Source organism: Hippopotamus amphibius, chromosome 1, assembly GCF_030028045.1.
Source record: "Hippopotamus amphibius kiboko isolate mHipAmp2 chromosome 1, mHipAmp2.hap2, whole genome shotgun sequence".
Classification (NCBI taxonomy): domain Eukaryota; kingdom Metazoa; phylum Chordata; class Mammalia; order Artiodactyla; family Hippopotamidae; genus Hippopotamus; species Hippopotamus amphibius.
In genome coordinates, this window is record NC_080186.1 from 204,413,462 (window position 1) to 204,427,513 (window position 14,052).

The 14,052-nt window shown below is 37.9% G+C and overlaps 1 protein-coding gene across 1 annotated transcript in view; it reads right to left on the reverse strand.

Annotated features, from left to right (window-relative positions):
* The window catches only part of ADGRV1 (adhesion G protein-coupled receptor V1), a 472,618-nt gene that overhangs the window by 317,918 nt on the left and 140,648 nt on the right, over positions 1-14,052 (reverse strand). Inside the window, exons 62-71 of the mRNA XM_057739390.1 lie at positions 13,216-13,339; positions 11,802-11,940; positions 11,450-11,635; positions 10,946-11,178; positions 9,280-9,428; positions 7,492-7,693; positions 6,755-6,974; positions 4,077-4,316; positions 2,518-2,667; positions 893-1,366 (exon numbers count right to left, since the gene is read on the reverse strand). Coding sequence (XP_057595373.1) covers positions 893-1,366; positions 2,518-2,667; positions 4,077-4,316; positions 6,755-6,974; positions 7,492-7,693; positions 9,280-9,428; positions 10,946-11,178; positions 11,450-11,635; positions 11,802-11,940; positions 13,216-13,339 — 2,117 coding nt within the window. The remainder of the gene's footprint in view (positions 1-892; positions 1,367-2,517; positions 2,668-4,076; positions 4,317-6,754; positions 6,975-7,491; positions 7,694-9,279; positions 9,429-10,945; positions 11,179-11,449; positions 11,636-11,801; positions 11,941-13,215; positions 13,340-14,052) is intronic.

Genomic DNA, 14,052 nt, shown 5'->3' on the forward strand with positions numbered 1-14,052 from the left:
GAAGGACGCTAAAGTAAGCAAGTAAGAGGAAGCTTTCATATATGGGTAAGTTAGCAAACGTTTGTTACTCTTTATTGAAAATAGATAGAAATCATAAAAATAATCCAGGTTCAAAAGAGATATTAAGAAATCCATAGATAATTCAAACAGGTATTAAGAAAGTTAAGTACCTTCATAAACTATACCATTAAGCTTTCAAAGTGAAATGAAAAGAGGACTACCATCCCTCAAAATGTCCCAGGTACCATCACAAGAGATAATCTAAAAGTATCCTCTGGTACAGACTTTCTCAACCATGAGATAATTAATCCTCACAGCTATAATGCATCCCGCGTATGAAATAAATTAACTTCTCTGCCATGCATATGGAATGATACTACTTATCCTCTTGGGATGATTAAGACAAACAGTCACTCAAATCGCTTCCTATGGTTCAGACTGAGGAAGACTTCTGGGTAACTCTTCGATCCATAGGAAATCCATATATGCCCATGACTCTCACCTGATACGTCAGCAGAACAGTCTGCTGTCCTAGGAAGCCTGCAGATATCCTCCCTTCAAGGAGCATCCAGAGAGTGAGTGTGTGTGTGTGTGTGTGTGTGTGTGTGTGTAGCACTTGGAACAGCTCCTGGAACTCTGAAGTACTAAACAAGTGCCTGCTACTATCTAGATAAAAAATATTTTATCTCCAAATAGGAATATACTTATTTACTTATAATCTGCAAATACTTCAGTATATGTATTATCTAATACTTACTACGCATTTTCTAAGGCATTTTTCATGGTTCCATTTAAATATCAGAATAAGACTTTAAATTGATGATGAGATAACTAGGGCTTGCTTGAAGGAGTCTTATTGGAATGATCGGGAAATTAAAGAAATGCTACAAACCTGACTCTTGACCGGCACTGTGTCCACTTTGTATCTGGTGCCATCTCTCACCACCAGCTGCCTCTCTGCATTTTCAGTAACAACTGACTGCTCCTGAGGATCAGATAATATTCGATATCCAACAGCCACATCTCCAAATGCTCCAGCAAGCCGGGTTACATTAATTTGGATGAATCTACTAAGGTTCTGTCCAATAAGTATTGACTGGTGATTTGAATACAGCGCAAACACCCCATGTGGGTCATCATTTGCAGAAACAGAGAACCGCGTGATGCATTTTTCTGGATCCAGTTCTGCTCCTCCCTTTACAGAAACCAGCTGGATCACATAAACTTCCTCTATCTCGGGTATATCATCTGGTAGCAAATGAACATCAAAGCTGGCCTCACTTTCTCCATGTGCAATCGTGACAAATCCTTTTGTAGAAAGAAAGTCTCCAGTAATATCAAACTCACTACTTAATTCCCAATAAACCTAAAATAAAAGGAAAAAAACCAACAAAGTTATATTGAATCAAAATCCTTTAAATTAGTTTTTCTCTACTATACACAAAAAAAAGTTAAGTGTGCATTATTATATTCCAAGTGAAACTCTCCAAGTAGTTAGGTAATTTAGAAAGTATCTTAACTCTTTTAGGCTCTTGTATATGCAATTTGCAGGACAAGATTACAAAAATTCATTTTACCTTCTTCTAAAACAGTAACATAATTTCAAAGATAAAGAGAAACAAGATAAGTTTAAAGTTCCAGTTCCACAAATACATTCAATAGGGAACCACGGGCAATATTTGTAGGTAAAAAGTGAGTAGAAAATCTGATATACACACTGGAATTTGTTTTTGTTTGTTTTTAATAAAAAGAGGATATCTAAGATTTCAGAAACTAATAACTCCCCCTCGCAAAATCTGTAAAAAATTATTTTCTAAGAATTTTTTTACCTCCAAACTGTAAAGGTTCAACTGAAGAAGTAACAATTACTCACCAATACAGGAAAAGAGGTAGGTTTATAGAGAGGTTTCACAAAATAAGCTTTGCTAGCAAACAGATAACCTTGATCTGTTCAATGAATATCTTGATGATTCACAAGAGTATCTCAATTATACTGAGAATAAAGAATACATGCACATTGATCTATGTTAAGAGAGTAATAGGTCTAGAGCAATGATTCCAAGCCATGTTTTCTTGATTTGTTTCAAGGATTCCACAAACATTTAGCTCAGTTTAAACAGTGTTCAAAACTTTTTAAAACAATAAACACATTTAAATGAGGTACATACAAAAAAAGAATATATTAAGCAATTTCTAAAAATCATGGATAGGCTTGTTAAGCAGGAAAAGCGTCACATTACGGCAAACAAGAAATGATAAAAGAGTTCAGTCATATTCTTCATGATTAAATGTGAGAAAGATCTTTTAAACTTAATTACAGCTGAATTTAGAAAGACAGCCAGAGGTTGGTGCTGGCTAGAGGTACCTCACTGAGCCTTCTCAGTGTGTGTGAAAACTCACGTCACGTCAGTTTATCAAAAACTTTAATTCTCCAGAACACGTGGTTTCTCTGTTCTTCTCAACCACAACTCTTAGGCAAATTATTCCTCTACTTAAAAATCACAGGAAAAATGATACCATAATCTCTCCCGAAGTGCCCCTGAGTCTTTTGACAAAGAAGGTGATGATCAGGGGCCCTTCCAGAGCGGACGGCTCCAAGTAGGTCTCCTCAGATACAGACTCGGGAGCAAACTGAACCACTCCATTTGGATCACCAAACTTCTGTATCTAGAAACAGAAACAGAGAGCAGAGTGAAAACATACATCACAACTATGGGTGAAATTACAGTAGCTGACCTATCAATACACTGATACATTGCGTATGCACAAGACAAGCTGAGGAAACGGAAGAAACACAATCATGATACTTAAATATAATCCACCTGTCTACCTGATTTTTAAAAACCTTCTTCACCACACTGTTTGTTACCTAAAACAAGGAGGTTCTTATTCCCCAAGGAGAATGGGAACGCGTGTTCAGAAAACTACAATTTGTAGAATCCCCAAGGGATAGTACTTCCATGCCTGAATTTAGCTTTATTCATCTCATGTTTGCTTCACTTAACCAGTTAAGTTTAGGTAACCTCTTTCTACTGATTAGTCATGATCTAATATGGAGAGAGGCAAAGGCCCTGTGATGGTTAATTTTATGTGTCCACCTGACTAGGTTACAGTGCCCAACTGTTTGGTTAAACAGTAGTCTGGATGGTGCTGTAAAGGTATTCCGTAGATGTGATTATTATCTACAACCAGTTGACTTGAAGTTAATAAAATTACTCTCAGTAATGTGTATGGCCCTCATCTAATCAGTTGAAAGCCTTAAAGAGCAAAAACTGAGGTTTCCTGGAAAAGAAAGAATTCTGCTTCAAGACTGCCATTTAGGAATCCTGCTTGAGTTTCCAGCCTGCTGGCCTGCCCCACAAAATTCAAACACAAGACTGCAACTTCATTTCTCTCCTGAGCTTCCTACCAGCCTGCTTTCTGGATTTTGGACTTGCCAGCCCCCACAATCCCATAAGCCAATTCCTTGAAAGATCTCTCTCTTTCTCCCTATACATTTCCTAATAGTTCCGGTTCTCTGGAGACATCTGACTGATATAAACAAGAGCGTTTTCCAAACTTTAAAAAAGGTGTATCTTCCAGCCTTTTTTTTTCAGTAACCTGGGTCCCCAGTACTTTCTGTCCCGATGGACTGAGTGCTTCATAGCAAATATGTTGAATTTGGATCAGATCCACACCATCGCTGCACTAACTGAACAAGTACCATTCTTCCTCCCAACAATCTGACTTATGACTACCTGTGAACTTTTATACACTTTAATGGCAAAGATATCCAATGTTTATGATACAACAAATGCCTCCTCTCTAAAAGTGCTGAATACCCTGAAAACATCAAATTTTCTCAAAATGTGTAAAATAAGTATTTCTCACTATATTAAAACATTTAAAAATTACCAATAATCAGACTATGTAATAAACTAACATAACAACCAGAACATCTGACCCATACAGGAATTATTATCACTTCGATTTTATAACTTTCAATTCATCATAAGCCTGTAGAGTTTTAACAAATGTAAATACATTTTCCAATGAATCCATTAAATCCAAATTTTGTGAGAAAAAGTCAGACTTACTGTTAATGTAACATCTTTAGCTCTGGAGTCTAATTTAGCTTCTCCTTTCACAAGTTTAAGTTTAATAATGAAAGTCTTTTCAACTTCAATGTCATCATGAGGATAGACCATCAGAATGATGCTTCTCACTCCACCTTCCCCCTCTCCAAAAGAGAAGGACCCACTCACTGGGTCTGCGATGTCTCTGTTCTGCGGTGGTAAGGCTTCCTGAGAATTGGGTCCTACTATCTCCCAGTTCACCTGCAGGGTGTTTGTTTTTTTATAGAACCGATCAGCTTTAAACAAAGAATTACTTAGCAGGATATGTAGTATCAAAAATATACACACACAAATGCGAAAATTATTCTAGAATATCTCCAGCAAATTCCTATGTTATCAAAACTCATGTTGTTCAAAATATTTGCAAATATAAGCTATGTATCTATAGAATATCTGTTTTCATGAACAATAATGTCTAACAAGCAAAGAAAAATCTGAATTCCCAGTCATTTGTTATCACCACTGGATAACAAAAATATAAAAGTACATATTCTAGGGACTTCCCTGGTGGTGCAGTGTTTAAGAATCTGCCCGCCAATGCAGGAGACACGGGTTCGATCCCTGGTCGAGGAAGATCCCACATGCCACGGAGCAACTAAGCCCGTGCGCCGCAAGTACTGAGCCTGCGCCCTAGAGTCTGCAAGCCACAACTACCGAGCCCACACACCACAACTACTGAAACCCATGCGCTCTAGGGCCCACATGCTGCAACTAATGAGCCCATGTACAACACAACGAAGCACAGCTCTGGCTTGCCACAACTAGAGAAAGCCCACATGCAGGAACGAAGACCCAACAGAGCCAAAAAAAAAAGTACATATTTTAAATATATATATATTACAGTAACATAAACTTTAAAAATATGAGTACAAACTGTCTTGCTAGTGCACAGGTTCTGTCCATCAAAACCTATCTGAATCAGACTACAAAACCATGTGAAAGTCTGCTGGGTGTGCAGCAACAAATATACTTAAATCAATTCCTAGCGTAAAAGGAACAGAAATTTTCATAAATTGTGGTAAGAAACAAAATTTTTATATTGCAACAAATGTATTTTTTAAAGTTTCTATAGTTTAAAATTGTACACTTTTCATATCCATAAAGAAAGAAAACTGGGCACTTCTCTTTGCTTCTTTCATCTTTCATCAGCACTGGACACAGCTGACCACTTCTTTCTTCACTTCTTTCTTTTGAAACACTGCATCCTGTCTCCCTTGGCTTACGTGTTACTCACATAACATGTACCTTCCTAGTCTTCCTTCTTTACTTCTCAGTCTTCTTGGCTGGGTCTCCCTGCTCAGATCCCTAAATGCTGGGAGCCCGGGGCTTAGGTCTATACCCTTTACATCCCTGCATAGACTCCCTTGGTGATAGAGTTTCAAATGCCTCCACGTGTGTCAACATCTTTCAAATCTGTGTCTGCAGCCCTAACCTCCCTGCAACCCACACTCGCACATCCCCCTGCCTACCTGTCCCTGCACTGGGGTGTCTAGTAGCTATTTCAAATCAACTAGGCCAAAACAGAACTCTTGCTTTTCCCCCAAGCTTCAACATCTCAGTATACAGCAAAAACTGGCACAACAGCAGTTATACTCCAATAAAGAGCTAAAAAAAAAAAAATAGGACTACAATTTAACCAGTTGCTCAACTAAAATTCTAGCAGTTATCCTTGATTCCTCTCTTCCCCCCACCAGCCCAATGACTTTTTCCTCCATACTCAACATCCATTCCCATCTGGCCCTCTCCACCTCCACCCCTGTCTGAGCCACGGTCAGGTCTGCCCTGTGCTATAGAGGGCAAGAGCCTTCTAACTGCCCTCCCTGCTTCTACTCTGGCTTCTTGACAACCCATTCTCCTCAGAGCAGTTATAAGCAAGCTGACAATCCAGTGATGTGACATCATTCCCCTGTTTCAAACTCTCCAATGGCATCCTATTTGCACTTAGACTCATCTTTAACCTGGCTTAGAAAGTTCTCTGTGATCAAACACCTACTGGCCCCTCAGATCTATCTTGTGCTGTTATCCCTTCATTTCCAAGCCCACCCACCACTTGGACCTCGCCATACCTCAAACACGCCAGGTTTACAGATCTGCACGAGCTAATCCCTCTGCCCAAATGCTCATCCCTCTAACAATTACATGAGCACCTCTTTCTTATCATCAAATTTCAGCTTAAATATCATACTCTTACCAGCCAATCAACGGTGGCCAGCAGGTCATTTATAATTGTGTTTCCTGATTTCACACTCCTGCCAAACACTTGGTGTTATTAGATCATTTTCTTTTCATTTATTTGTTTATTGTTTGAAAACTTTAAGAGAACAGAAACAAAGTCTGGCTTGTTCACCAATGCATTCTCAGGGCCTATAACTGGGTCTAGTACATGGAAGCACTCAACAAATACTTGAGTTTTACCAGAATCCCTCATTTAATTTTTAACTTTCTCATGAAGACAGCTATATGCCTCAGGCATTTTTATGTACTTCGTAGGATTTTAGAAGCTGCTTTATACCTACCACGTAATTAATAAATATTATTGATTGTGAATAAACAGAAGAATATATTTGAGGAATAAGAAAATCCAACACTATATCTATTAATCCAAATTATTTTTAAAAGCGTGGGAAGAATAACTCTACCTGAATCTCTCCCAAGAGTCCTCCAGTCCGCTCCAGCATCAAGGGTAAAATCATTGCGGAATTGGGATTAGGAACAGAAATTTTGCTTTGATTGAGAAATCTTACTACACCAAAGGGAGAGTCACTCTTGGCAATCGTGATTCTGCACACTAGGTGGCGCCCAAGGACCGCTCCACCAGTAGCTCCAACGAGCAGAATTTCAATGGGCTCCTCAAATTCACTGCATAGCAAGAAGGAGCAATTCTGTGAGTCTAAACATATTAAAATGCTTCTAAAATCCAAATAACTAGTCATTTTCCAAATTGGTCATACATATTCAAGGCACAGTAGTCACACACCAAGTGGTAAGAAGAGGGTGCTTAGCTAAAAGCACGAATGATCACTTCAATGTTACATAACCTGCGATGGTTATTGGACTTTCTTCCCCTCTTTTTAATTGCTTAATGCATTAAGGAAATGATCTGTAGGATGTTTCCACATTCTGATTAGACTTTTCAAATCTAGAAGAATAAAAATTATTTTTTCTTCTTCTATCTGAGAAAAAGTGACACAATCACAGTGATGTCCCAATCTCTTTCCCTATCCCAGCACCCCCTAAAACTTCTCACTCATTTTTCAAGGGGTACAAGTATCATCTAAAACTCTATTATCAGCGCAAAACATAGGTAAGCATTGGAACACAATACTCATGCTTTACATATGCCCATGTTATTTCCGGTACCGCTAAACAGTGTTACCTTTCATTGTCGTCAATGATGGAAACATTTACAAAACTCAAGTTCTGCCCATGCTGAAAGGTGACTGAACTACCATGCAGGACATAATCGACACCAGCAGGAACTGCAGAGGAGCTCTGAGAGATGACATCAGCTGTCACACGGCCGTAAGTGCCATGAAGCCTCACCACTGGAATCAAGATCACCCCTACGTCTTCCTCCACTGTAACAGGAATTTGAAATTAATCGGTATGCCAGGCAAAGCAACGGACTTTTATAAGATTCAGTCAAATCAAACACGACAATTAAATATAACAGCAGAACGCAAGCACTCGGTTTTTCCGCAGTTTATTTATTGCTTTAAAGAACAATTAGTGAAAGTGTCATGACTTTTTTTTTAGAAATATACCACGTCACAAGTTGAAAGCTATAGTGAGCACTGTTAAGTTAGATTTAAATAACTGATTTAATCATTAGCATAGGCATTCTTCCTCTGTGTGCCACGTACGAATAAATAACCTTTGCTTTTTAAGATGATGCTAGATAAACACAAAGACACTTAAAATATGTGTACTCAAAGGAAACCACTGGGTTCTTTCTGCACATGTAATTGAAACATCACTAATATAAAAAGTAGGTATATGCTATTTACAGCTTATGAGTGTTTTAAAAGTCCAGATATAAACATGATTCTATTACATGTTCAGTTCCTATCTACTTGTAAATCTGAACATATATCCTCAATGTCTGATTTCAACTTAAGGATTCTATTCAAAAATTTATTTCTTCTTAAGCTATACTAATAACAGTATATTAAAATATCACTTAATAGAGGTCATAATAGCCAGGGCTAAGTAGTATTGAACTTAGATTGTAATTATAAATATGTATTGCCCCAAATCTCCCCAAAGAGAGTGAATGAAACAGAAATCAGTGAACAGAAAAAAGATCCAAGTTCCATTTTTTTCTTGGTGTAAAAATGCAGCCTTTTACTTGCTGTAGACTGAAGTTCACAAAATGGTGATGCCTTCTATGACTTTACCCAGGAAGTCAATATAAATCCACTCCCAAAGTGATTTCTAATGAACTCTAAAAATGGCTAGATAACAAAAGAATCTGACAGGGGCAATGAAGCTGATAAATTAATTGCAACAATAAGATAACATGTTTATTTTGAAAGGCATATTCATATTCTGCCTTTGAATAAAATCAGAAAAGCAGGCACCTCCTTCTACCCAGGAGGAAATATAACCATCTATTCCACATTCTGCTTCTACAGGAGGGGAGAACTGGTGATACTAGGCAAGCTCCCATTAGGAACTGTTTTGAGAAAGCATGATTAGGAGTCCAGATACTACCTGCACCTGCAGTCCAGTAAATATTTCGAAGGTGATTATTCATGAGGAAGTGAATATTCACTGATTTCTAATCATAAAGGAGATTAAGCATTGCATATATTATAACTATATTCATAAAAGTGTTCAAAATACAAACATTTCAATAATCCTAAAATTAAACACAATTTCTCTAAATGCCTTATTCCTAAGCATTCCACTTTGCCATACACAAGTGAGATTCAAGACTGCCCAAAGGTAACTCAACATATATTTTAAAAATAAATATAAGTATATATAAAGGCATATATAAACAAACACAAAGATGTACATATGTACATACACACACACACACACACACCCCACCCCCAAACCAAGAAAATCTGCCTATGGGAATTCAAACTGACAATGTCATGCTCAGATACTCTAATTCAGAAATTAGTGGTAAATCTATAAGTAAGGTTACTGAACCTACCTTCAAAGGCAGTATACCTTGGGTCAAATTCAATGATTCCCTCTGCATTATCATTTTTCATTATTATGATTCGGACAATGGAGATGTTTCCTATTTCAGGAGGTTGATCTACCTGAAGTCCATTTTCTTGGATGGTAAAATCATACCCTCTTGCAGAGTCATAAAAAATAAATAAAATAAACTGAGTACATAATTGCTTAACATGAATTGAGGTAGGGTCCTACTGGCTCCTATAATTTAGTCCTATTAATAAGCTTTTTCATCCTTTTAAAGATCCCAACACGAAAATACATTTTCTGAAATGATGTTTGAATAGATTTCTGGGCTGCTCCCAATTATCACTGCCTGCATAAAACCAAAACTAATATAAAGTTATTAAACTTAAGCAATAAGAAGACAATAAAACTACTAGGAAATTGGGAAGAAGCTGGAAAAAGAACCTCTGGGGCTAGGAATGTACTGCTGAACACATACTACAGTAACGGGTCACGTAAGGGAATGTACATTAAGTTGTAGAACACTCACAGATGGAAACCAGCCGCGCTGGAGATTCACAGTGTTAGGTTGAGAGGTTTACTTTATTTTTTATGTTTTATGGAAGAGAGGGTTACTTTAAGGCCATAATGAGTGTCCTGCCACTAAAGAAAATGTAAGCTAAATCATCAAGATTCAAGAAAATATTTCGGCTTCTGTGGACATCAGTTAAATCAATGCCTCTATTCTTTCATACAGATGGTAGCTTACTTGTCTAGCGATATATTTCTGCTAAGAAAGTGTTTTTTAAAGACTGACATTACTCCCATCAAAGAAAAGTTTTGACTTTCAGGGTTTTACATCGCTTTAATTCCTGAAGCCATTAAAAAATGGCACTAAACCAATTTTAGTCCTTCCTTCAATTTCCAAATTCTATTTACCTAGTATTTTTAACCTATCTAGTTCTGAAAGGTTGAAAGCTCATTAATCAGATTATACAAAAGGCAAAATTAGAAACCTGGGGGTTAAAATATTAAATAATAAGTGAAACTGTAACCAGTAGTCTGAGGTGGCTCATGACTTAGCCGCTTAGCATAACTTAGTATCAAGGCAGTAAATTTTCCAGCAACTGTGCAAATTGGGTTTATACTACTTTCCTTTTTAGATCAAAGGAAGCCTAGAAATTTATCTGGAAGAAAAACTTGTTTCCTCAGAATTAAACTTAAGTAGGAATTACGTTTTTTAAAGGGTATCAGCGAGGACAAATGCTTCAAGCCCTACTTAGTCAAAAACACAGATATAATCTCACACGTAATGAGCTACGTTTACCAAACCTCACTCAATTAAAATAGTCAGTGACCAGCTCAAGTTTTAATACATTTAACATAAGTACAAATTCATTCCCATCTTCAGACAGAATCATTTTGGGAAATTTCAGAGTAGAAGTGTTTGTGAACCTACTGACTTCACACAACAGAAACACATACTTTCAACTTCCAGGAAAAAAGTTATATTTTAGAACATTGTAAAATTAACAGTCTTTGCCACCATGTCCTGTTCTAGTGTCACATAAATGTGAGGAAAAGCAGGGAAAGGCTGTTTCACAGTTCAGTATTAATCCCTGCACAACCTAGCTGTGACTCATCCTTTCCCTCTGTTTTGTTTCCTTTTTCCTATTTTTCTTTTACTTTACCTTCCCAGGAGTTCCACCTTTGTAATCACTAGGGAAAATTCCTCAGGGCCTTCAGGAAGGCTGTCATCAAGGATTTCAATGTGCACGTTTTTCACCGTCTCCCTCGCTTCAAAGAGGAGGTGCCCTGGTGGAGGGATGAAATCCACGCCGGCCTCAGCCGTCCCACTCACAGCCGCAAACCAGAGCCTCACGGGGCCGAAAGATCCACCCGAACGGACGACTGTGAGGTTAACCTAGGCAAGGAGCAGTTTTCTATTAGACTTGGATGAGTTCTCCACCAGACAAGGTTTAATTTTGAGTGTCTCAAGTTCTATTCACCAGGATTATGCGGATGTTATATGCAGATTTATAAAAGTATATAAATTCTATGTTAAAACAATATCAGGAATGCATGAATCAGTTTGTAAAAACTCTGGAATATGAACAAAGAAACACACTTTAAAGATCACTCACGATATAAAAAATAAAAATCATATTTAAGATTTTAAGCACTGCACGCTCTACCTTTTGTACTTCCTCTGACACTCGAAGCTGCTCTTGTGAAAAGGCGAATCGGCCGTAGGGAAAGTCACTGGCCACCACTGTGATGTTGGCGGTGCTGCTGGATTCACTCAGTACCCCGCCCTCGCTGACTCCAGTGAGCTGAAACTCATAGAAACCCTTTTCCTCAGGAACGTCATCATTCAAAGCCTAGAGGAGGACAAAAATAGCAGAATATGAATATTTAAAGAAAAATATCTATCACATTAGCAACAACAACAAACTCTGTGACAGTAACTCCCTCCCCAACCGCTCCCCCCGCCAACACACACACACACAGAGCAAAGGGCACGACAGCCAACAATAACACTGATACCTGTATCACAACAACTGCCGCAGACTGTCCATCTTTCATTGTCAGTTTTCCTGAAGTTTCAGCAAATTCCCCCACAGAAGGAGGGGATATCCTCCAGTACACCGTGACCTCCCCCGAAATCGCTGGGCCACGAACGAGGCTACGACAATCCACAAATGCATATTTCAATACATTTTTATGGAAAGAGCTTTTCCTAAATACTTGTTGTATCCTTCAACAATCAACGATTTTCATTTATTTCAAGAACACTATGCATGTAAATAACCTTATCTATCAACTATAAAGCAAAAGAAGGTCTTAGAATTCCAAGACAGGAACACCCAAAATACTGAGCCTGTGTAAATCTGCTCGACAAGAATACTGGCAAAAGCTGAACGCTAAAAGCAGAAGGTTTAAAAGAATAAAAAAAAAGTATGTGTGGACTTTTCACATACTACACAAGATACAAAATATGAATAGACTAAAGAACAATAAACACTTCATACATGCAATGCGAACGAAAAAACTACCAAAAAGATAGTTTTAACACAAACTCAGCTACTTTAGTGACAGTTGCTATCCCACTCCTTATGAGAAAACTTACAATAAACAAAATTGCCTCTGATCTCACTACCTTAGTTATATAATAGACTAATTTTAGAACACTTAGAATCATAAAATCTTTGATCCAGATGATTTTTTAAGGAATGACTTTGTAGCTAAGACACACAAGCTTACAGAGATGAAGTAACTCCTATTTTATGTGGTTAGTGACAGAACTGACAGATTGCTTGATGTTACTCAATGTGTTTTCCTTGGCACGGGCTGTGCACATCATCTAAAAAGCAGTCAGAAACCTCCTCATGAGCTAACTTCAAGATAGATCAAGGGGGCTTCCCTGGTGGCACAGTGGTTACGAATCTGCCTGCCAATGCAGAGGACACGGGTTTGAGCCCTGGGGCAGGAAGATCCCACATGCTGTGGAACAACTATGCCCATGTGCCACAACGACTGAGCCTGCGCTCTAGAGCCTATGCGCCACAACTATTGAGCCCACATGCCACAACTACTGAAGCCTGTGTGCCTAGTGCCTGTGCTCCACAATAAGAGAAGCCACCACAATGAGAAGCCCACACACTGCAACAAAGAGTAGCCTCCACCCTCCGCAACTAGAGAAAGTCCGAGTGCAGCAACAAAGATCCAATGCTGCCAATAAGTAAATAAATAAATTTATTTTAAAAAAAGGTCAAAATATGCCCTCCATTTTTATCGAAAATGTGTTCTACTCTCAACAGGATTTTACCAATATATAAAAAGACAATGCCTGAAGAATATGTCTGTATTGAGAACTATGTATTTAGGGCATAAAAATGCTAACTATTTAAATAAAACTTCAAACCCCTCACCTAGGCAAATAAAAATTATGAGCCCTTACCTGATGATAGCAGTACCATTATATTTTGTTGAGGGTTCCCCAATGAGGACGTGCCTAGATGATGGAGCTATCCCAACTTCTCCTGAAGCTCCCTTATCTCCCCGAATGATTATTGATGCGCTACCTGAGTTGAAGATGATATACATGCCACTTATGTAGAAAACACATGTATTCACTTAGTATATGCCGGGCAATGTTCTTAGGACTTTACATACACTAATCTTGTGAGTTAAACTTCAATGACAATCACACAAGTTAGGTACTAATATTATCTTCATTTTACCAATGAAGATATTTAAGCACAGGCACTGAAGACACTAAGGCAAATAACTTGCCCAAGATCACAACTTAATGAAAAGGGTAAAGTGGGCAGTACTTCTACTAACACTCCCAAGATAAGCACATATTCTTCTACCATGTGCATTAATCCACTTCTGTAGTAATCGTTTTGTAGGTCATTGCAACTGGCTGTGTGGCTATATCTATTAGCTAGGTTAGCAAAAGCAAGAACTGTTGGCAGCCGCTTTTTATTTTGAATTTTCTGACTCTACCATTTGCTTCTAAGTGTTTACAAAATGTGTCAAGTGTTCCTACTAAAATGGAAATAAAAAACCATATCAAGTAATGAGTATGCATATCATAATTTAGCAGTGGCTTAAATAAAATTGCTTCCAGAAGCACACATTAGGATTTCGTGAAACAAAGGACTGGATTGCTGTACTATCACTTTCTGTGGTAATGGATTAATCAGACCAAGAGAGGTCTGTCAAGTGCAAGTATGTCACATTTAGAAATATACCATGAATTTATGTTAACAAATGATATACCTTGATCCAC